At 46.5% G+C, this 22,064-nt stretch overlaps 1 protein-coding gene across 3 annotated transcripts in view; it reads left to right on the top strand.

Moving 5' to 3' along the window:
• Positions 1–21,783, top strand: part of PKP4 (plakophilin 4) — an 84,534-nt gene extending 62,751 nt beyond the window's left edge. For 2 of the 3 annotated variants that reach the window (XM_074911410.1, XM_074911409.1), the window contains exons 12-22: positions 9,338–9,521; positions 10,790–10,907; positions 11,378–11,569; positions 11,707–11,880; positions 12,705–12,855; positions 14,921–15,116; positions 16,543–16,627; positions 16,732–16,849; positions 19,191–19,322; positions 19,521–19,594; positions 20,184–21,782. In XM_074911410.1, coding sequence (XP_074767511.1) covers positions 9,338–9,521; positions 10,790–10,907; positions 11,378–11,569; positions 11,707–11,880; positions 12,705–12,855; positions 14,921–15,116; positions 16,543–16,627; positions 16,732–16,849; positions 19,191–19,322; positions 19,521–19,594; positions 20,184–20,432 — 1,673 coding nt within the window. In that variant the 3' untranslated portion in view covers positions 20,433–21,782. Of the gene's footprint in view, positions 1–9,337; positions 9,522–10,789; positions 10,908–11,377; positions 11,570–11,706; positions 11,881–12,704; positions 12,856–14,920; positions 15,117–16,542; positions 16,628–16,731; positions 16,850–19,190; positions 19,323–19,520; positions 19,595–20,183 lie in introns of all 3 variants that reach the window. The other variant, XM_074911411.1, reaches the window with a different exon arrangement.
• Positions 21,784–22,064: the final 281 nt, after the last annotated feature.

Here is a 22,064-nt window from a genome sequence, read left to right as displayed (position 1 = left end):
CCTGAGTAATTTCCAGTAATTTTAGAGAGAACTTTTTTTTGAAGGCGGTGGGCAGTGTTAAAAAATCATGGTGCTGTTTTTTCCGTATTTACACTAGTTCTAGTGCTTTATTGTATTTGGAAAATTTAGATAGAAACTTTTATTTGTTTCCTTATACAAGCTGATAAATCAGATTGCCTGTTTTGGTTTTTTTTTACCTGAGGATATTTTGGGTCTCAGTTTCAGTCTTAGTTGATGCCTGCTGTCAAAGTCACATTTAACTGCACATCTGAGATGGCTTAAACTTGTTACTAAAAAGCATATATTTAGGTAATCAGATAATCTTTTATTTCAGGGTTTATAATCTCAATTGAAAAGACATCAAATTGTCTGATGATTCTTTTCAATTGTTTGCCTAAAGATACCGGTTTTAGAACAGGACTAGCAGAAGAAATGCTAAAAGTATCAAAAGGAGATGTCCATGTATTTTTCTTGAGAGGTGTGTGACACCAATGTGTTTGAACAGTCAGATTTACTTGGTATACAGGGGGTTCTTCCCCTCAGCCCACCCCGCCAGTGCTGGGAGCAGGCGGGTGCTGAGCTCCCCCAGGCAGGGCCGTGCCGGGGGCAGACGGCCAGGCCGGGCCCCGCTGGCAGCAGGTGGGTGTCCCAAGAGCACAGAGCCCTGCTTTTCCCTTCGGGCCCTACAGCCGGCGATGGGCCGGCAGCTCCAGACCCCGTGGCCAGGCCCTGGGGCGGTGACACACGGCGTGACCCTGGGCCCGCGGCCGCCACACATCACTGCCCCCCGTCCCCCCGCAGCACTGTGGCAGGAGCACGCAGAAACAGACTGGCACTACCCACTCTGTGGAAAAACACTCCTTTTTAAATAATTTCTCCCCAGTTGAAAGTACCCAATGGAAAATGATGAAAATTCAGTGGATTTCTTCAGTATTTCTCTGGCCTACCTACGTGCATCAGGATTTGATTAAAAACAATTGCAATACCCTAAATGCAGGAACATTAAGTTTGTCTTTATAGATTCCAAACTACCTGTTTTCACAACATGTTTCAGTTCTGGATTTTTTTTTTTTTTTTTTCATTGCACTTCATATCACCTTGCCAGGACAAAATTTGATCCTTGCTGCCAAAGTCTTGAAGGTCCCCTTTTGTTTCTCTGTAATTTTTTGGTACATTGTGTGAGTTAATTCAAGCACCTGTCATCCTCACAGAAGTCCACCCAAGCTGTCTTCTCTGCATACAGCTGTATCAGTGTCCGCAGGTGTTACAGGGAGTGTCGTAGCCAGCACGTGAAGGTGGATCTCTGGATCCTTCTGGCAGACGTTTCCTCATCACACGTCTCTGAACCTCCAGTTGTGTTCTGAGTATAGTGATACAAAAACTGAAAAAAGCACTGTCTTGTTCCAGAGCCTTGTCCTTTTTCTGTTCAACAGTGATTTCTTTCTTGGGAACTGTCCTTTTCTCCATTATTCCCTAAATATTTTTTTGAATCCTTAGGGGGAAAAGAAAAAAAGAAATGAAAACAACCCCCAAAATCCTCAAAGACTTGAAACGTAGTGGTTTAGATTTGTGTCTCTGAGTCTGCTCTGTTACAGTTTGTAGAAATTTCAAGTGCTTTTAAAGTGTCTTCTATATGAGGAAGAACATCATCAGTTAAAATACTTTTCTAATATTAAAGGTGTACTGGGAGACTTTGACCAGCATCTTGGAGCCAGAGAGCCAGGACCTTTAGAACAAAAAGCCAATTCTTTCAAATTTTCAGGAGAAAACTGTTAAACCAAACTCTCTCTGCTGCACTATTACGTATGTGTGTTCCTTCAGTTGGGTTCATCTCTGCTCCTCTTAAGCACTCGCTTCTACAGTCAGTTCCTCAGAAAAGTCTGCCGGATGATCCTGTTTTGGTTTATCTGGACCAGAGTTTATATTAGATAGTCAAGATTATTTGGCTTTAACCACAGCTTGTTGGGTTCAAGGATGGAATCTAAATTATTTAAGATTTATTCTCTCTTTTATTTTCTAAGGAGAGTATTCAGTCTAGAACATAAGTTTATGGGCAAGGCTTTTTTTTTTTTTTTCATTTGCAAGTATTAATGTATGTCCCAAATATATGTGGAAAATACCCTCAAAACACCTACCAGTACTATTTCTAGTTGCCATCATTTTTGGAGATGGCAACTCTGTAGAGTACCCTGGCTTTCCTCGCCCTGTGTGCCCCGTTCACTTGAGAGCCCGGCTGTGTTGCGGCGGTGGAGCTGTTGAAGCAGCACTCTGCCCTGCATCCCCGGGCAGACCCGGGCAGCCCATCCTTACGTGGGCACGGCTCGGCTTCACCTGCGGCATCGCGTTTGGAGGTTCTGGTTTGTTGTTGCCTCCCGTTTACAGGGCTATCATTACTTCCACACACTTTATCAGCTGTCACTAGCTGGTCCTGTCCCTTGTTCCATCTTCTGTTAGTTTATGTGAGGTGCAGAGCAAGTTCAGAGCCCTGTAAGTGCCAGCTGCTCGCGCTGCCATCAGTGCTGCCCTGTCGAGGGAGGTGGCGGGTGGGCTCCGAGAACAGTCCCTCTGATCTGCCTCAGGAGGCTCCTCAGTTCCGTGTTGGGGACTGCTTGAGTGTTTCTTCTGTGAGAGTCCTCTGGTGCAGCCCTTGGGGCTTCTCTCTCCACAGAGTGACAGAGTGGTTGAGGTTGGAAGGGACCTCTGGGGGTGCCCTTGGCCAGCCCCCCCCCATCAGCAGGGCCACAGAGCAGAGTGCCCAGGACCACCTTTTACCTCTGGGACAAATGTTTGTCTACCGCCCTGACTCATGATGTTATGTAAATGCTACAGATTGTTTCAGGATGGGATAGGAGAGAGGTGAGTGGGCTCTGAGATACCTTTGGTGAGTCACTTCTGTCAGCGGGCTCAGAGCACTCATCCAACTGTCAGTACTCCAAGGGATGGGCCTTGAATTCTGCTGATTTAAAGATCTGGTGCATAAACCTACACACTTTCCATCAAGATTTTTTTATTAAAGCTATTAGGATTTTTATTTTTGTTACAGAAGATGTATATCTACATCTTTAAACTTAAACTATATCTCTGAATAACCTGTTGAGCATTTATATTCTGCTTTTATCTTTCCATGTGACCTTGAACTATTTTTTTTTCTCTCCCGTTCAGCCTCTTTAGAGGAAAATATATTCTGGCTCCTCAAAAGTAGTTTCCATAGCTTGATATGAGTGCTTGTACTTTATTATATGTCGTACATACATCTCGGCTATTTAAAAGCATTTTATCTACAGTTAAATCAGGGTTACATGCTTTCATTATTTTTTAATACTTAAGCTAGAATATTTCATTCAAGAGCCAGATATCTGGCTTTTTTCTATACTACATAATATTAAATATGACCTGGAAAGTTTCTTTTGTTTTGAAGAAGGGAGACATAGTCCTTAAATATTGTTTGCATCTTCTTATGATCAAATCAATTTAAATGGCTGACCAAAGTGAGATGGGTATTTGCGTTTGTTAAAGATTTGTGTCCCCTGTCACTTCAGATGCAAATAGCACGGTAAAGTCTGTCTTGTCTACAAAAAATTAATGACAAAAATGCCCAACTGTTGTTAATACCAAAGCAGCTTTGTGAGTGATAGCAGCTGCAAATTTGTCTGTAGATAAGGCTCTCAACTTGATCATGCTACTTACTTTAATTTCCTGAGTAGGATTATTTTAGACAGTGTTCACAGAAATGTTGTTTTAGTGTGGTCATCTCCGAGAGCTGTAAGGGTCAGAACTTCAGGCAAAAATAGAACAGGCAATCCCCAACCAAAAAAAGAAAGCAAAAAGACCCACTTCTAATTAGAACTGTGGACACTTTTTCATATGGCATTTTAAACTTTCCTGCAAAGCTGATTTACTGATTTTTAAGGTTTTTGCTACAGCTTGTTTGTGAATGGGATGTTCTCCACTCTTCCAGAATGATAAAAATTGCAACTAATAGCTGTTAGAAAATAATTTTTTGGAAATTCGTCCTCTGCCTACAGTTTCAAACTGTCTCTTTGGACTTTGGCAGATGATCCTGTAACAGTTAAATACTTCAGTATATAAATACTTGTGTACCTCCACAGCAATGAGGAATAAAAAGGCACTGTTATTTAAGTGACATAGGAAATTAGACTGTAATCCCAGAAGCCTCCTAGACCTTACCTTAGCTGTGCAGCATTGTGCCAGCTCCTCCCACTGTTTTCCTTACCTTTGAATGGAAACTTCCCAAACTATAACTGCCTTTGCCTTCGGGGTTTATTTCTAATGAGCACTAAATTTGGGCCCAATTATCTCAGAATAAGTTCTCTACAAATAATCAGACTGTGTTCTCGTTTTGAGCATGCAGGCTGAGGGGCTGTGTGATACACAGTTCTACTTTGTAAAATAAATAGCTGAGGACTTCTCCCAAATTCAGAAATTTGCCTTCACCTAATGAACACGAGGGTAATAAATCATTAACCATTTAATCAGGCTTCTCCCTTGAGAGTCCAACTTCTGGGCAAGTTTTGACACGGTTACTCAGTGGAACTGCAGCGATTTGCTCTTCCAACGGTCCCAGGCTAATCCTCAGGGACGAGTTAATGCTTGCGGGCGTTTAAGGGGCTCCTCGGGCTGCGCCGTTGTGCCCACGTAGGGCTGCGCCCCCAGTTCCGTGGGGAGCCCGGGCTGGTGCTGCCCCGAGGGCTGGGGCAGTGCCCGGGCACCGCGCGTGTCCTCGGCTGTCGCCCGGGCGGCTGGAGCGGCACCGGCGGCTGCGGCCTCTCGCCCAGGGGCTGGCCAGCGGGTCGGGGTTGAGGGTTGGCGGGGCCGGGGCTGCCCGCGGTGTGAGGAACCAGTTCCTCACGTCTCCGGGGCTGGGTCACTCGGAACTGGGCCTGTGATTTGCCCGGATGCGTTAGGTAACTCATGGAAGTCTCAGACTCAAAATAGAATTTTTCTCTTGCATAACGTGCTTTAACAACAAATGTTTGGGGGGTGGGGAGGAGGTTTAGGTGAGATCTAATTTCTAGTTTGCATCACAAATTGCATGAAATACAGTTTCAGAACCTTAAAGCTATAGGCCAGTGAGGCGTTTAGATTTCTCACGTTAGTTACACATGAAGTACTTTCCTGTAGCGAGGGCACACAGTCACAGAAGAGATTTATAGTATGAAATTGGATCTGTAATGGAAATAGCTTGCTTTATGTAATCGGGCTGTTAAACCTGAAGAATAAGTAATATTCAGCTTATTTTGAGTGTGTAAAAGTAATGCAATACAAAGTTTGGTGCAGCCATAAACAATTTTTGAGAATCACTCAAAACTTTTATGAAAAAAACATACACAATAACTTAAGAGTATTTTTTTTTAATTATTTTCTTTTATTTCCCAGTTTGAATTAAATTTTCTTTTGTAACTGGAAATCTTGCTGTACGGGAACTGGAGTTAAAAGTCATAAATAATAGTGAAATGGGTCTGTGATGGTATTAAAAGCGTCAAGAATCTGTGAACACTTTAACATTAAGTATCCATTGCTGTAGATTTTTAGTCCCTCAGAATTATCAGACTGTGAATGGGACAGTCTGCTTTTTGCTGTTTATAAATTAGTTTATTATTTGGTTCCATGTCAAACTACTGGAAGGAAATGTATGATTTTCATGATTTCTGTGAAACAGCAGGTGATTTAAAAAGTAACCAGACAGTGGGTACAAGTAGGAAGTTTGCTGTAAGCAGAAGACTGAAGCGGGTGTTCTGTCAGGCAGGAAGCGGTGAGGTGCGGCGGGTTCCAGGAGGGTGAAGGCTGTGGTGGAGGGTTTGTGACCTGCTGCAGCAGGGCTGGCTGTACCTGCTCCCGCCTGCGGCCTCGGGGCTCCTGACGGGAAATCCCCAGGAGGGGCCAAAACCACTGGGAGGTTTGTCAGGAGGTGAACTCTCACTGGTAAAAGCAAGTGCTGCTGTGCTGGAGCAGACTCCCTCGCGCCTGTGAGAGCACAGCACGGGCCGAAGAGCGGGAGAAACAAATCTAGCGAGGGAGGGGGGTTTGCCATCTCGTGCCAGGCTGGAAGAAGTTAAATGTAAGAGTCGAGCTGGGAGGGGGAAAAGAACAACTCTTAAGATTTCTGTCAGCTTTCTGTCACCATGTGGTGAGGGTGAGGAACTGTGGGAGGAGGATACTGAGCACCAAGACAGCTGGTGTGGAGAGTCCAGAAAAGATGAGCAGCTGGTCATGTGTTCTTTGCAAGCTTCAGAAGTTTCTGTTGAGGCCATCAGCAGGTTTGGTTCATTTGTTCATGGCTGCATGTCCAGTCCATTTTCGGGAGGCTTGATGGGGAGGAGGCTGTTGATGGCGAGATGCAGCAGGCAGAGGAAGGCATGAGGGTCCCAGCAAAACTGTTTAACCCCATCATTGCATGGTTTCTTTGCATTCAGAAAGATAGATATCCTAGTTTAGATCCCAACAAAATGAGACTTCTGACTTTAGGCAGTGTTTAGCACTCTCTGGGGAAGCCAGCGTAAGGAGAGGATCAGATCGGTCCCATCTCAGAGCTTGGGCTCCTTCTGCTTTCTGTTGAAGGAACTGCTGTCGGGTAAGCAAGCCTTGGGCTTAGAAAAGGCAGTGGGAAGGTTTGCGAGGGGGTTTTGGCCCTTACGAGGGTTCACTGCACAATCCTTGCCTGAGGGCCAGGCAGCCTGTTCCCTGGGTGGGTGAGCGGTGAGGAGAGCAGCGTCGTTTGGGGACAGCACGGTCAGCAGCCACAGTCCCCATCCAGCCCTCGGCGGCGTCTCCGTGTGCGGGCTCAACCGCGGACGCAGGAGCCTCTGGCATGGGCGTCCCTGTGTGACACGCACGTACACGGGCGGCCGTGTCACGGCTGAGGGCAGGACGGTCACAGATCCCCTCGTGTACTGTTCCCCCACAGAGCCCCTTGTCTTACTGAAGAGAAAAAGGATGCTTCATTGAAAGATTTTTCTTTCTTATTTTTGTGGGGCTGTATTAAGAACTTTTGCTGTCTTACAAACTTTTTTGTTGTTAACTCTTGTAACATTTACTGCCTTGTCCCCCCATAATTTACTTCTGAGGAAACTGAATGTTGAAGATCTAGCAAAACTGAAAACCGTATGGTTTATAGTCACAATTTTATTGGGCTTTTGTGGAAATGCTGTTTAACGTGTTTTGCTGAGTGTACACAGCTATACTACTTTACAATTAGTAAAATACTGTATGTGAGGAAAATATTTAGAGTAAGATGAGTACCTGGTGAGAATTTAGATGAACTTTTAAACTGTGTTTTATGATGAAAAAGATTATTAAATGCCATGTTTAGCTTACTACTTGCATATACAGTTGTGCTGGTAGTCTTTATCAGATCTCATACTTCTGTGTCTGAATGTCAGAAGACTCTGCAGGGTGGGGAACTGCAGAACCCTGCCTGTGGACGGAAGGTCAGTGGCCTTGCATTTGGCTGATAGGTGCCTGTGCAACACTGCCCTGCTTCCTGCAGTTGCTGGGATCAAAGTTTCTGTCGCGTTTCTGCAGAAGCTCTTGTCTCAGCTCTGTGCTGAGTGCCCCAGGCGTGCAGGGCAAGAATGCAGCAGTGTCAGTGCAGGACGTTCTTCCCACATTTCACCTGGAAAAAAACCCAAACCAAACCCATATCTGCCCTCCGTTCTGCTTTCCTCCTTTTTGGATACTGGCTTTCTAGGTTCTGCCTGATCTCAAATCAGCTTTACTGAAAACTCCTTAGTGGCTTACCACCCACCTGCCACTACCTTCTTTGTCACTTTTTCAGAAATTATTTCACGAGACCTCACGTTTGCAAAAACACTGCTGGTCTTTCAGCCGTGACACCTGTAGATTTGGTTTCTTCTCGCTTCATTTTTACTCTTGTGTTCTCATGACATTGCTTTTAGCTGTAAACTTCTGCCTGCAGAGGTGTAGAGATTTCCAGTGTAGACAACCTCTCTCCCAGAATATTGCCAGATCTCTTCCATGTGTCTTTTTAAGAAGTAGCTTATAACTAATCTCCAAGTTTCACATAAATCAAGATAGTGATCTGTTTCTTCCCTCACCCAAACCTCTTACAGGGTTGTTGAGGACCCACCCTCTGGAGGCCAGATTGAGTAGGTTGAGTAGTCTCTGAGTAGGATGAAGGGTCCCTTATCCCTTCTGATTGATGAATAACCCCGCTCACCTCAGGCTGCCGCCGGCGAGCGCAGCGGGGCAGCGGGTGCAGGTGCTGCCGGGGAGGAGGCGGCTCCTCTCGGGGCCGCGTGGTGTCGGTGCCAGCCGTGAGGAGCGTTTGCATTTCGGAGCCCGGTTGCCCTCCCACCGAGGCGCAAGGCCCGACGCGTTCATTACCCACCCAGCCACCTGCTCTGCGGAACCTCGGCCAGGCGGGAGCTTCCTGCCATCGTCACCCCCGGCTGGTCCCTCCCTGGGGAACGGCTGCGGCAGCTGCTCGCTTCCGAGAGACGTTTTCTGTTCGTGTCAGCGTTCACACCTTGCCTCCTCCTCTCAGAGGAACCAGGTGGTGGCGGCGGTGCCAGTGCCGCTCCAGCTGCAGGGAGGGCGCGCGCCTGCCGCTGTGCGCAGAGGTGACAGACTTCAGTAAAACCAGTCGCTAGTCAGTGGCCAAACGCTTCCGTTCTTTGTTTCATGTGAAGCTTTGTGCGGATCCACCTGGCAAATCCCAGTGACCTCTGTGGGAACAGAAGCGTCTCTGCGGCGTGCTGGTACCGCTCGCCCCAGTTTGGCCCGGTGCCTGGCATGCTGCAAAGAGACGGATTGGTCTGTGGTGTGGGGTTGATCTTTTAGATACCTGAAAGGGTGTTGTTCTAGATATTTCCATGTCTGAGGATATCAGGAGAGAGAGGGACAGGGAGCTCGAGGCACGTTTCGGGAAGAGGGAAGGGTGTTTCACAAACAAGCGTGTGCTCGTAGGGACCGTTCTGGAGACGGCAGTAGGCACAGCAGGTGCCGACCTGTTAGGGTTATCCTGAGGATCATCTCGCATCCCAGCACTTCCACCCAAGAGCTGCCGCAGCTGCCAGCTGGCTCCTGAGGTGCTGCTGAGTACGCTAGGCTGAAGTCTAGGAATATTGATTTCAGTCTGTAAAGTGAATCTCTCCATGGCAGCTCTGCTGACCACTCACTGACCAACAGTCTTGGAATAATATTCAAGTTACACTGCAGACTAATTATGTGTCTTTTGGTCTTGAGTAAGCAAATTCTCTCTCCTGTTTAAAGTGATGTCTTTCAAGTTGTTAATGTTGCTTTATATTTGTCTGCCAAGTCTTTTCTGACTATGCTGCAATGGAAATCTCTCCTTAAGGGGTTCTCTGGAACTTGTCTTCATGTGATGCAGTAAAGATGACAATCATTAAGGATGCTCTGTCAACCCTGACAAACACTGTGATAGTGCCGCATTCCGGATGGAACAGCTCTTCCTTTGATGATGATCATAAAACTAAATTTCAGACTTCCCTAGTTCTGCGCAATACTACAGGATGCTTGAGGTAATCTGCTGTTCTAGAAGACTCTCTTTTACAGAGTAATCGTGTTATCCAACAGGTCCTTTCTGTACTGTAATTTTTAAGACAGAAGAGCTGTTGCATTCTATAAATCACATACAGTTTCTGCATTCAGGCAGCTTTACTGTGTTTTTTTTCCATATTAGATGAAAAGTACAAAGCCACAAAGAGGTGATAACTATAATGGCAAGTGGTTACATTTTGGTTGTTTTTTTAAGAAGCTATGATCACTTTCCCCAGCTAATTACTGCAAATTTTTATTATGTCTAGGGCTTATTAATATTATTTAGGGGAAAAATTGTGCATTTGGCGATTATTGTATACATCTAAATAATTATGTTGTATACACATGTGTATCAGTAAAGTGTTTGACTCTTCCCTTTGTGGATTTCTTAAACAGAAGTAAGAAGAAAAAAGTATTCAGAGCAATACAAGGCAAAACTAAAATAACTGAAAAGAGCTTTCAAGGGCCAGGGGTAGCGTATGAGCTATTTCTGTTCATTTGTAGGTTTGTTTATAATTTATTGGATTTCAGATTGTGTTCCATTAAACAGCGGGGTAAGGCCATTCTGTTTAAACAGAACTGGAATTGCTTTTTATTTGCTGGTCACCCTTCTAGACCTCAGCATATTTGCATAAACTACTCTGTTGTTGCTCACTGGGTGGTTTGGGCAGACAAGGAGGAGCCCGGGCCGTAGGGGCGCAGGCAGTGCCCACGCCGGGCAGCTCTGGGGCCGGGCGGTGCCGCTTGCGGGGCGCAGCCAGCGGCGGGTTCTGTGACACGCCGTCTGCCAGGAAATACTGGTCTACGTCCTTGGCTTATCCCAAAGCACAGTGCAGCCTTTTCCTTTCCTACACCCTAACCTACACATTCATATATTTATACTCTCTGGCTAGCACTGTCACAAACGTCCGTGAGGCTGCACCACGGAACGGGCCGCGGAAGGGGCAGACAGAAGGTGTTCCCAGCACAGGCCAGCTCAGCACTCTGTTCTACTTCTGAGCCATAGATGTGGGATGGGGAAGTCTGGGAAGGGGGTTGTGCTTACAGCTCTTTTGTCAGCAGGTCGATGCTATCTTGAAATTACAGCTTTGAATCCTATTTACCTTTTATAAGAATTGGGGGTGAGCAGCTGCACAAAATGGTGCGTTTGCTTTTAACTTCTGTGTTACCAGTCTGCTGGTTAAAAGCTTTTGCAGGAATGAAGTGAGTGTGTGTGTGTGTGAATACACTGTGCTCCCTTCTCCTGCAGGAACCTGAGCTCTGCTGGCGAAGAGGCCCGGAAGCAGATGCGATCCTGCGAGGGGCTGGTGGACTCGCTGCTGCACGTGATCCACACGTGTGTGAACACCTCTGACTACGACAGCAAGGTGTGTGCGCTCGGTGGCAGCCCCGCAGTGCTGGACCCCCCGCCAGGATCTCGGGGCCGTGTCCTGTAACAGCCAGCGACGTGCATGCGCCGCCGTCTGCTCTCCCAGCCCCTTTGCTGATGCACGGACACATCCTGTCACGTAATGCAGCAGAACTTGGTCTGTGCTTGCCAGCAGTGCTGAAGTATTCATCCTTGAGTAAAACAGTCATAAGCTCTTGTGCTTTTCACTTTTAGAATACTAAAAAGTCACTAGAGTAGAGCTTACTGTTCGAGGTATTTCCATGTCTGAGGATATCAGGAGAGAGATTGCAGTTTTCTCAGAGAAACAAAGCAATGCCCAGGGCCCAGAATTTGAATTCAGTGCTTGTACTCCAGATGCCTTTTCACCTCTAGTTACTTTGTCTGGGTTGCTCCATCACGATGTAAGAAAGTCACTAATTACACAACATCTTTCTGGTTTGGCTCCAGACAGTGGAAAACTGTGTGTGTACCTTGAGAAACCTGTCTTACCGTCTGGAACTGGAGGTACCTCAGGCCCGTCTGCTGGGAATCAATGAATTGGATGACTTGCTAGGAAAGGAATCACCTAGCAAAGATTCGGAGCCGAGTTGCTGGGGGAAAAAAAAGAAGAAGAAAAAAAAAACTTCACAGGAGGATCAGGTTTGCTGTTTTCCTCCTATTATCTGTCAACTGTAGTTCAGCTAATGATGGGGGGAGTATGTACCTTGAAGAACTATCATATGTCAAATGAAAATCTAGAGGTTTGATGTCGTTACAAACACCTGTTCATTCCTCAGTGGGATGGAGTCGGCCCTATACCAGGATTTTCCAAGTCTCCTAAGGGGGTGGAAATGTTGTGGCACCCATCTGTGGTAAAGCCGTACCTCACGCTTCTGGCAGAAAGCTCCAACCCCGCTACTCTGGAGGGCTCTGCGGGATCCCTCCAGAACCTTTCTGCGGGCAACTGGAAGGTACGTGAGTTCCCAGCCCTCCTCCTGCCCTTGTGTTCCAGCCGGGTGTTCTAACAGGACACTGGAGTGTGTGTGGAAGGATGGTGTCACTCTGGTGTGCGTCTGCGCGTTTCCCTCGAGCGTCTGTCGTTAGTGCTCCTGTGCTGCAGCAAGGTCCTCACGGCGAAAAGCGATGACAGACGGTAGGCAGAGTATGGAAACTGGCCTTGAAGCGGCCACCGTTTATTTTAAATAAACAGAAGCAGCTTTCTTTCAGTGCATATTAGGTAAAAATAATCTTCTAGCATTTCTAGCTCTGAGTTCTGGTGGGAGTGTGCTGTCAGAATAAGACTGGCATAAATAAACTGTTTGTATTTGATTTTTTTTTTTTATTTCCGTACATTTTTGCTTGTGGCTCTTGCATACAGTATGTCACAGAAGTACCACGCGAGAACACTTTATTAATGTTATGTATTTGTCATGGAGAGAGTAAAAAAACCCTAATTGCTTGCTTTGCTTGTAGAGAAACAGCAAAGGCTTTTTCATTTTTTGACCAGTATAAAATTGGGTCTTTAAGAAACCAAAACCCTGTTCCCTTTTCAGTAATTTGTCATCTATTAAGATGCTTTGCCTGTTAGACCACTTCTTTTAAACACTGCTTTGTAAGAGGCACGAGTGCAAAACTACCAAGTGCTGATCCTTTATCATAACAGAAGAGGTAGGCATTTGTCATCACCTTCTCTTCGGACAGTGTCCCCCAACATAGTTACAAATTACAGTCTAGTAAGAGATCCTTTCAGTCAGGATGTTGTAGCAGATTGGGAGTAACTGGAGCTTTTCTGCAGTTTGCAGCGTACATCCGAGCTGCCGTAAGAAAAGAAAAGGGGCTGCCAATCCTTGTGGAGCTGCTGAGGATGGATAACGACCGAGTTGTTTCATCTGTGGCGACGGCCCTGAGGAACATGGCCCTGGACGTCCGCAACAAGGAGCTCATCGGTGAGTCCGGGGCGGCGCTGCGGGGAGCACCGTCCCCGTGGGTCAGAGCCCCAGCCGGGAAAGCACCAGGCTCAGGTTCTGCCAGTAGAACGGCACACTTGCTGGGGCTGGATCACCAGGCGTGTCGCAGAAATCAATCCCTGTGACAGCAGCAGCTTTTCAGAGTCATGCGGAGGTTGTAGCTTGCCATTGGCCACCTGGCATGGCCATCCCTTGGGGAGGGGCAGAACCCAAACGGGACAGGAAACCCTCAGCACGAAGTCTGATGGAGAACAGGAGCGAGGCAGGAACCTTCTCGGGGGGTTCCAAGGTCCCTTACGTGTTGTGAGAGGACAGGACAGGAGAGCTCTGCGGCCCGGGCCTCGGCGGCTGCAGTGTTTAATGGGATGGGACGGGGGAGGGCAGCAACCCCCCCCCAGTAAGAGGCGCCCGCCGGCAGGCAGGAACCGCGTAGCACACACATGTCTGCGGGGCAAAGCCCTCGGCAGGGGACTGCCTAGGAACATCTACCACTTCCCTTTTGTCAGTTTGCATATTTAATACTTCAAGCATTCATCTCTACCCTTCTTACCTAGCATTTAAAAAAAACAAACAACGTTTTTCCTGCCCTGATTAGGAACCTCAGTCTATTGTGGCGAGTGTTGAACATGCCTCACCCTCAGCTGCAGGCTGCTGTGGCCTGGGCAGACCCTGCAAACCTGTCACAATGTAAAAAAGGTTCATTTTTGTTATGGAAGCATTTTTGGTGTTGCAGACTAGTGGGATAAGTATGTAACAGCTGTTTATACATATAAGATTATTATTATTCTCAAAAAGATAAATGCAGGTGAACAGAACTTCATTACCTCTCTCTGAAGCTCCTCCATCGCGGGTGTTCAGAACGTGCTTTCTCACAGTGTTGCACACAGGAGGAATCAGTAAAAAGAAGGTTCTGTTCCATAGCACCTCCCACGCACAGGTCATACACACATGATATTCTCTTTTGAGGATTTTTTTTTTTTCCCCTCTCTGGCAGAACTTTTCAGGTCAGGAATGCACTTCGCCCTGTTCCCTCCCCTTGTCAAAGCCTTAACTGTGACGTAATGACTGGCTTTCCAGGTACACTCTAAACAAACCTTTTATAAAAGATTTTGAGACCTTAAGTGAGCCATAAATTACCCCACTCCATCTGTTTTACGGAACTTTACTGCCGTTGGTAGGGGCAGGACTAATGGGTGTCCGTGGTCTGAGCTGGGAAGGGAGGAGGAGCCTGGGGCTGCCAGCTGGTGTGTGCCAGCGCTGCCAGGAGCTCAGGGGAGATGGGCAGTGGGGGGAGCTGCGGGACACAGCCCTGCTGGGGAGGCTTTAACACCGCGTATGAAAACTTGTTCCTTTTGCTTGCAGAATTGCTTGGGGGATATTTTTTTCTCTCGGGCACAGTATGAAAATAGATGGCTAATGGCACTGTGTAAACTTACTCATTCACTGTTCCGTATAAATGCCCGTCTTCAGTAAAATCAATTAATCATTCAATTAAAAGCACAGCCTAAACAGGGGGAAAAAAAATTACCTTAGCTTTAGCTAATTTCCTGTGTCTGCAGTGTGATTATTCCTGGGCATCAGTCAGTAACTGAAATCTGAAGGAACTGAGATCCCCTCTCGTTTGGGTTACAAATAAGGTGAACAAGATGTCTGGAAGAAGGAAATTCCGAGTTGCTGTAAGGATTTCTTTAACCCTGCCCCAAATGAAGCCCAGGTGTGTGCACCTCTCCTTCAGTCGTGACAAACAGCGGAACGCTTCCCCTGGAATTATTCTGCTTTCCCCAAATAATTCCCATTTACAGATGCTCCTATTTTAATGCGAAAATGCAAATTCTCACATTTTTAAGGTAAAAGGAAAACAAAAATTGATATCTAGTCTCTCTTGGCTCTGTGTAAAATATGAATTCTTGGAAGGTTTCCATGGTTTTGATCCTGTGTTTGTTTTTATTGCTTTCAGATGCAGTTTTGTGATGAGTCCTACAGTTTCAAACCTTAAGCACCAAAATGTGTTTTTTCACTTGGTCCTGTTGATGGGTTTTTGTAGGTAAATACGCTATGCGGGATCTGGTGAATCGGCTCCCAGGAGGCAACGGGACCAGCATACTGTCGGATGAGACGGTGGCAGCAATCTGCTGCGCTCTGCACGAGGTCACCAGTAAGAACATGGAGAATGCCAAAGCCCTGGCTGATACCGGCGGAATAGAAAAGCTGGTGAACATAACGAAGGGACGAGGGGACAGGCAAGTAGGCAACCAAGTTCACACCGAAACTGGGTCTCTGTTCCCTCAAAAATGCTTAAGAATGTGGGAAGTGTTTTTTGAGTAAAAGAGGGAATCTGCTTTTGCGATCCTGACGGGAGTGGTTAGCAGAGCCTGCTCACACTGGGAGGGAGGCGGCAGCCGGGGCCACCCCTTGCAGTGTTTTCTCTACCTCAGGCTTTCAGAGGCTCCTACCCTGCACGCGGGAGTCACGGCAATGGGGCCTACTCGGGTTGAATGGTATGAAAAAAAATCATTCCCTCTTAAACACCTACAAATTAATAGAATATTGAGCGCTTTCCAAAGTCAGAATTTGCGGGCGCCGCTGTCAGGCCGTACCGCAGCAGCTGTTACACCTGGGGTGCCCCGGGGAGACCCCGGCCTGCGGGAGCTGCCCGTGGGCGCTGGGCTGGGGCGGGCGCCTGGCAAAGCCCAGCTCAGGGGCGAGGTGGGGCCACGGCCCCGGGGTCAGGCCCTGGGGAGCCGGTGGGAGCTCAGTGTACCGCCCCTGGCACAGTCAGTCTCCAGAGGAAGCTGTAACCTGGATATCCATGGGTTGTAACTCTTGGGGTGTCCCAAGGGACACGGGCTCGTTCCCGCTGCAGGCCTGAGTGCCCCGATGCTTTCCATGACTTCACCGCTCTGTGGAGATGACGTGTGCAGTTGCAGCTGTACTTACGTTTATGAGGCAACAGGGTACACTAAACAAATTTTAAATCTTGTGAACATATTAAAGAGTATCTGCTCATTGATTCACACCAACAGCTGCAATTTCTTTCAGTCTTTTCTTTCAAAAACTGTTTGGGTGACTCTTCACAGTGACAGAAGGCGGCCCATGTTTAACACGGATGGCACTTAATGGTCAGTCGCTACTTCAGTGCCACTACCAGCTTACTACCATTTCTCTTTAAAAAGACAGCATGATTTTATTTTTATTAACAGCTAGAGCAGTTTTCCTGGCCTTGATCTTGTGAGCAGAAAAGTGTTTTCCCAAAGAACAAAGTCTCACTATGAGGATGTCTGGAGACTTTCAATACCAGCTCTCCTGTATTTGTTTGTTCTTTTTCAATGGTTAGGAATTTTGTACAACGACTGGAAGTTTGTAGCCTCCGTTCTCATGAAATGCACTAAATGGAATGCTGCTTTTCATGATTTTTAGTTCTGGCAGACAGTGCAGGTGGCCACTGTATCCTCACGTGAGTGACCTGAGCAGCTGTCTGGGCTGGAGCAGGAGGTGACTCTGCACCAGCCTCTGCTGAGGCGGCTCTTCACACCCTGTGGGGGCCTGGAGGGGTGACCTGACTCGCTTCACAGCAACAAGTATTAGGCTTTTCTGTAGCTCAGGAACGTTGTTCTTTTTAAGTGGAATCAAGTGGCTTTCTCATAATGTAATGCTCTACTTCCTTAGATCATCACTGAAAGTTGTCAAGGCAGCTGCCCAGGTACTGAATACATTATGGCAATACCGAGATCTCCGCAGCATTTATAAAAAGGTAAACGACAAAATTAGCCTACGCTGGGAAACAGTTCTACAAAAACTCCTAATTTAATGAAAAGCGATTTCTTTTGACATCTCTTTCTTTTTGCCACTTGACAGGATGGATGGAATCAAAGTCATTTTATTACACCAGTATCAACACTGGAGCGAGAGAGATTCAAATCGCATCCTTCACTATCAACAGCAAATCAGCAGATGTCTCCTGTCATACAGTCAGGTCAGCCAAGAAATGTAAAGATTCACTGTAGGGGGTACCCGATATCCCATTTTTTAAACCAAACAGCCTCTCAGTTTACCAGTCCTTCGCCTAGAACATGGAGGTCACACTGTCTCTCCTCTGCATTTCGACAGAAGCGCCTCGTGCTCTGGCTGTTGCCCCAGCTGACTCGCAGGCTTTGTGGGGGTCTCTGCATCAGCCTTCTGGTGGGGATAAGGGTGCTCGGGGCCGTACCACGGCCGGGCTGGGCGGTGCCGGGTGAAATCCTCAGTCACACCCGACATTGTTTCTGACTGATCCCCTGCAGAGCCGCCCCCTTCCGACCCTGCGCTGCAGGTGCAGCCTGATGGGCCGCGGGCCCTGGGCAGCATCGGGAGGACCAGAGCAGTAGCGAGGGACCCGTCTTCATTCCCAGTTGTGTAACGTCCCCTTGGGATGAGCAAGACAATTACAGAAATCTTACTTTTCTGACTCCACTTATTTCTCACCTTTGTTCCTTCATCATCTTCAGTGCTAGAAATTAGATCTTCATGAGGGGCCTGACACAAAACCTACTTGAAACCCTGTATATTGTCTTCATTCAGTGTTTTGTTTTATCCCATTTACTCTTCTGGTTTTACATGAATAGATCTCTGTTAATACTGAGAAATACCTGTCTCCTGTGACTGCTATAATGAGTGACCAGTTCCTACAATACTCTTGTTTAATTACTTTACATAAACCAGCCCTCAGGCATTCCTTGGTGAGCAGTTACTCACCGCACGAGGGCCCAGGCAGGGCTCCGTTTCCCTGCGAGAGGTGCCCGGGGAAGGGAGCGCACGGCTGCTGCGCCGGGTTCCCCACAGCAGGCTGCACTCACAGCTCTGGAGGGTTTTGTTAGGCCGACCTCAACCGTGGCCCACGTGCAGGTCTCTCCCAGCCCCCCGCGGTTCTGGAGCAGTGTCCTGGCCGGGCGTCTCCGTTGCTCTCACCACGCGATCCTGGAGGCAGTTTGCCCTCGTACACCCGGGCGCCAGGTTGCACATGCTGGCATCGAAACACCTCCGTGATTCACAGCCTGGTGTAGCTCTGCACCTGCTGCCAGAGCCAAACACACCTTCTCAAAACAAGCAGTGGCAAGGAAGTGAACACGGCTTAGGCCCAGGGGGCTGGCCGGGTTCCACCAGAGTGTGAAAGGATTTTCCAGTACCTGCTGTCAGACTCTTACCTCGGTGCTTCCTCTCCCAAGATACGCCAGCAGAACAACTGCCTTACTCCACTTCTCTGAACTACCAGTAGGAAGTAAGATGGGCAGCTCTACCATGGTATTGAGAGGCTGTTGTACTGTAAAAAATCCAAACAGGAAGCATCTGCTTTTCTGTTCCAGAGCGTGGACAAGCTTAGACTGGTCAGGTGGAGTTTGGAGCGTAGAGCACGTCCAGGGAGGGAGCCGTGGCGGCCCTGCTGCGTGCTGGAGCAGCTACACTCGGCCTCTAGCCGTTGTTCTTCTCTCGGTCACTCAGTTATTAACACACACATTGTGATGACCCATGTCAGAATTTTAATGACAACTCCAAATCTAGGGGTTTTAGCCATTAATATGTCCGGATAATATCGGTAATTAAACTACCCATAATCACACAGAATTGTGAGATGTGATGTAATGGACACAGCTAATGGAAGAAGATATCATTGATGAATATTTGTAAGCAAAATCTCTAGAAATTATTTTAAAGTTGTTTTCTCCTGTGTTACTGGAGTCTTTCTAAACCAACAAAACCTGAGTGGCCTGTAAGCCAGGGATGACTTAGCAGAACAGACATTGTACCACTACAGTAGAGGTTCAGCTGTTGGCTGTAAGAGCACAGTCAGTCACCCGTGGCTGTGAGGGGACAAGGGCTGTCAGCCAGCTGGAGCATGGTGTCCACGAGAGCTGCAGCACAGGCCTGCACATGGATCGCCTCAGCCAGGCAGACTCTACGTTCTTCTGTCCTGTCCCAGGTGATAGGATGGACTTAAAGCTTCTATTTCAGTGTAACTTAGAGAAGATCACAAGTGCTAGCACCAGTATCATCTTCTGAATGCAGACAAATGATGTCATATGCAAACTGAAACGGGTAGGGCCTGTGGTGTCAGCTGCAGGCATTAGAGAGCAGGAACTCACCACTGAGGTGTAATCTCATGGTACGTTGTTGGTGTCTTTTGTCACTGGGGCTCTTCGTCCAGGAAGAATGACGTGCTAGTTCTGCCCCTTGCCCGCATCTCTCGGGGCAATGCTGGGGGGAGGAAGGGGTGAGGAGGGGGTGACGTTTGGCACGGGAAAGGCTTTGTGGTACGTACTGACCCTCCTCCTCTCCATCAGTTGGCAGCACGTCCTCGTCGCCGGCTTTGCTGGGCATTAGAGAGCCCCGCTCCGAATACGACCGAACGCAGCCGTCTGTGCACTATTACAACAACCAAGGCGATGTCATCACCCACAAAGACATGTACACTGGTGAGAGACCACCCGGGCATTAGCCAGTACTGCTGGGGGGAAAAACCTGCCTGTGCTCTGGTGTTATCACTGGATACTAAAATCTGCAGAGTTAATTGTTTGGGTGCTACATCATTTCTTCTAGGTAAAACAGAGCAAATAGATTTATAGAGAAAAGAATAAAACCTGACATTTATGCCATAAACTGTTTTCTCACAGGTTCCAGCAAACCTTCACCGATTTACATCAGTTCCTACTCCTCACCAGCAAGAGAACAAAACAGACGACTACAGGTGACTCCAAAATTGTATTTTGAAATCACACTGGTAACAAGACTCAGCACAGAGTGTTTAACAGATGCACTTTGTATTAGAGTGCTTTTTTACAGAGTATCTCTAGCGTAGTTAGTTGTTGGGCATCAGTGTGCTTAACTGGCAGCTGCTTACCCACTCCTGTTACCTTTGTGTTTCCCTTTCATATTCACATATTTTAGTGTGTTGTTCTTCTGGTGGGGCCTGAGACCACTCCTGCGACTTCACTGGGGTTTTTGGTAGGTGTGGTCAGGTTCTGTACTTTCTACTACACTCTCAAAGTATGACATTTGGAGTTACAGGCTCCCCAGTGAATGCAGGAGGAGACATTCAGGGAGACTTAGAGGCTTTTCCTGTATTTAGTTTAATTTAAAGGTTAGATACATTTCATGGAGGTTTGAAACCTACGTTGTGATCATACCTCTCACAACCTGTGTTACTGTCGTCATTGCTAGAGCTGCACTTCACTTTTTTAGGGAAAGGTTCTGCATAATGTCTGTAAGTTTGAGAAACAAGTATTTTCTCTGCTAATTATATTTGAAAGCTTATGTTTCTATCATTTTGTCAACAGCATCAGCAGTTGTACTACAGTCAAGAAGATACCAACAGAAAAAACTATGATGCATACAGGTTATACTTGCAGTCCCCACATAGCTATGAAGACCCATATTTTGATGATCGAGTTCACTTCCCTGCGACTTCAGATTACACAACACAATATGGACTGAAATCAACCACGAATTATGTAGACTTTTATTCCACCAGACGATCTTCTTATAGAGCAGAACAGTACCCAGGTTCACCTGACTCCTGGGTGTAGCATCAAAGAGAAAAACCAACAGTGTATTTCTCATCTTGCTTGAGAAGAAATGGAATGGCCTCATTTGTTGTTTTGGTTATGAAATGTGAAAGTGAAATAAAAGAAGGAACAAGGAAGATTTTTTTTTTTTTTGAGTGAAGAATTGTCAGGAAGAAAAACTGGAAGGGATGGTTTTTTGCTCTGTTTAGATGTTAGGTATAATTACTTGTAGCTCCTGTAGTCTGGTGAGGGTGTGGGCGATGTGATGAAAGGTTTGAGAATTGAGTAAAATGAATTTGGAAAGAGTGTAGGTCAGAGCAAATTAAAGCTGATTTTTTTTTTTTATTATTATGTGAATAAAAGTCTTGTTCTGATAGTTTGTACAGAAAAAATAAAATGGATGCCCTTGTTTTATTGCTATTACTAAATGTCAGGATTGTATGCTATTACGTCTTGTAAATTTTTTGTTGGTGTAAATATGGAACTGCCACGTTGGTTTAAAGTGCCATCCATTTGTAATGCAGTGTGTCATTTTAAAAGGAACTTGAAACATCATGCACAAAAAATATTCCAAGAAAATGTTATAAATTTTAAAAGAAAACAAAAACACTTTTAAAAATGAATAGTGTAATTTTGAAGCACAAAGTCCAGTCCAGTATATCTACACCTCTCCCATTCCCTGCCTATTTCATAAGAAACTTCACTGCCATTTTCTATGCACATGGAGTAACAATAAATATGGAAGTCTCATCCATGGAAAGCTGTTCCCTGTTCTTTTTTTTATATATATATTTTTTTTTTTCTGTGTGTGATATTCGGAAACAAATACCATGAACTCTAATTGCATGTTTTTAAGCAGGTTGAGCATATCAAAACATTTGGGCCAGTTCTTCCCAGCTTTCTTCACCGCATAGATTCTGAATTTTCAGGCTGGCAGACCAAAGTGTGAAGTCACGCACTTTCCTCCCGTTCTCCCCTAGGCTAGTATTTTTACTTTTGAGATGGGCGACCCAGGGGATTTCAGAACTCTTATCCTGTTTTCTTCCCATCATTGCTTGACTCCTCCCCTGGCTCTCCCTAAGAAAAATAAGATGATCTTGTTTTCATAGAAATTACAGTCTCCATTTTGACTACATTCTGCTTGGAACTATTTACAATAAAAATCTTGGATTATTTTAAGTAACTAAATCACCTACTTTCCACACGCCATAGAGTCTGTTAACTTTACACATCTGTAACCATAATTATTGTTCCCCATCATCGCACTTTTCTTCAGTTTTTGGTGTTTCCAAATACCCCGAGTGCATCAGTGAAAGCGGAAAAGGTAAGCGGAATTACTCGAGTTTAGATGATAAGGCAAATTCACTCTTCCTCCATTGGTTGGGCTACTCCAGCCCCGACTGCAAAGGGGAGAAGAGGGGAGGGGGAGGCGAGCGGGGTGCGAGTGGTGACCAGGCTGAGCTCTGACCACAGCCCCGCTGGCTGCAGTGCCGCCGCTCCTGCGGGGACAGTATGTGCAGGTGGTGCCTTCTCTGTCCTAGAAGACTTCCTTTTAGGATAGAAAATAGTTTCCATTTACTTGAGTTTGTTTCTTGTAACAATAATTCTGCAACTGATCTTTCCTCGTTCTACCTCCCTTCAGCCACGCGCGAG

This window comes from Athene noctua, chromosome 7 (assembly GCF_965140245.1).
Source record: "Athene noctua chromosome 7, bAthNoc1.hap1.1, whole genome shotgun sequence".
NCBI lineage: Eukaryota > Metazoa > Chordata > Aves > Strigiformes > Strigidae > Athene > Athene noctua.
The sequence above is the reverse complement of the archived record's forward strand: the minus strand, read 5'-3'. Positions and strand labels throughout refer to the sequence as shown.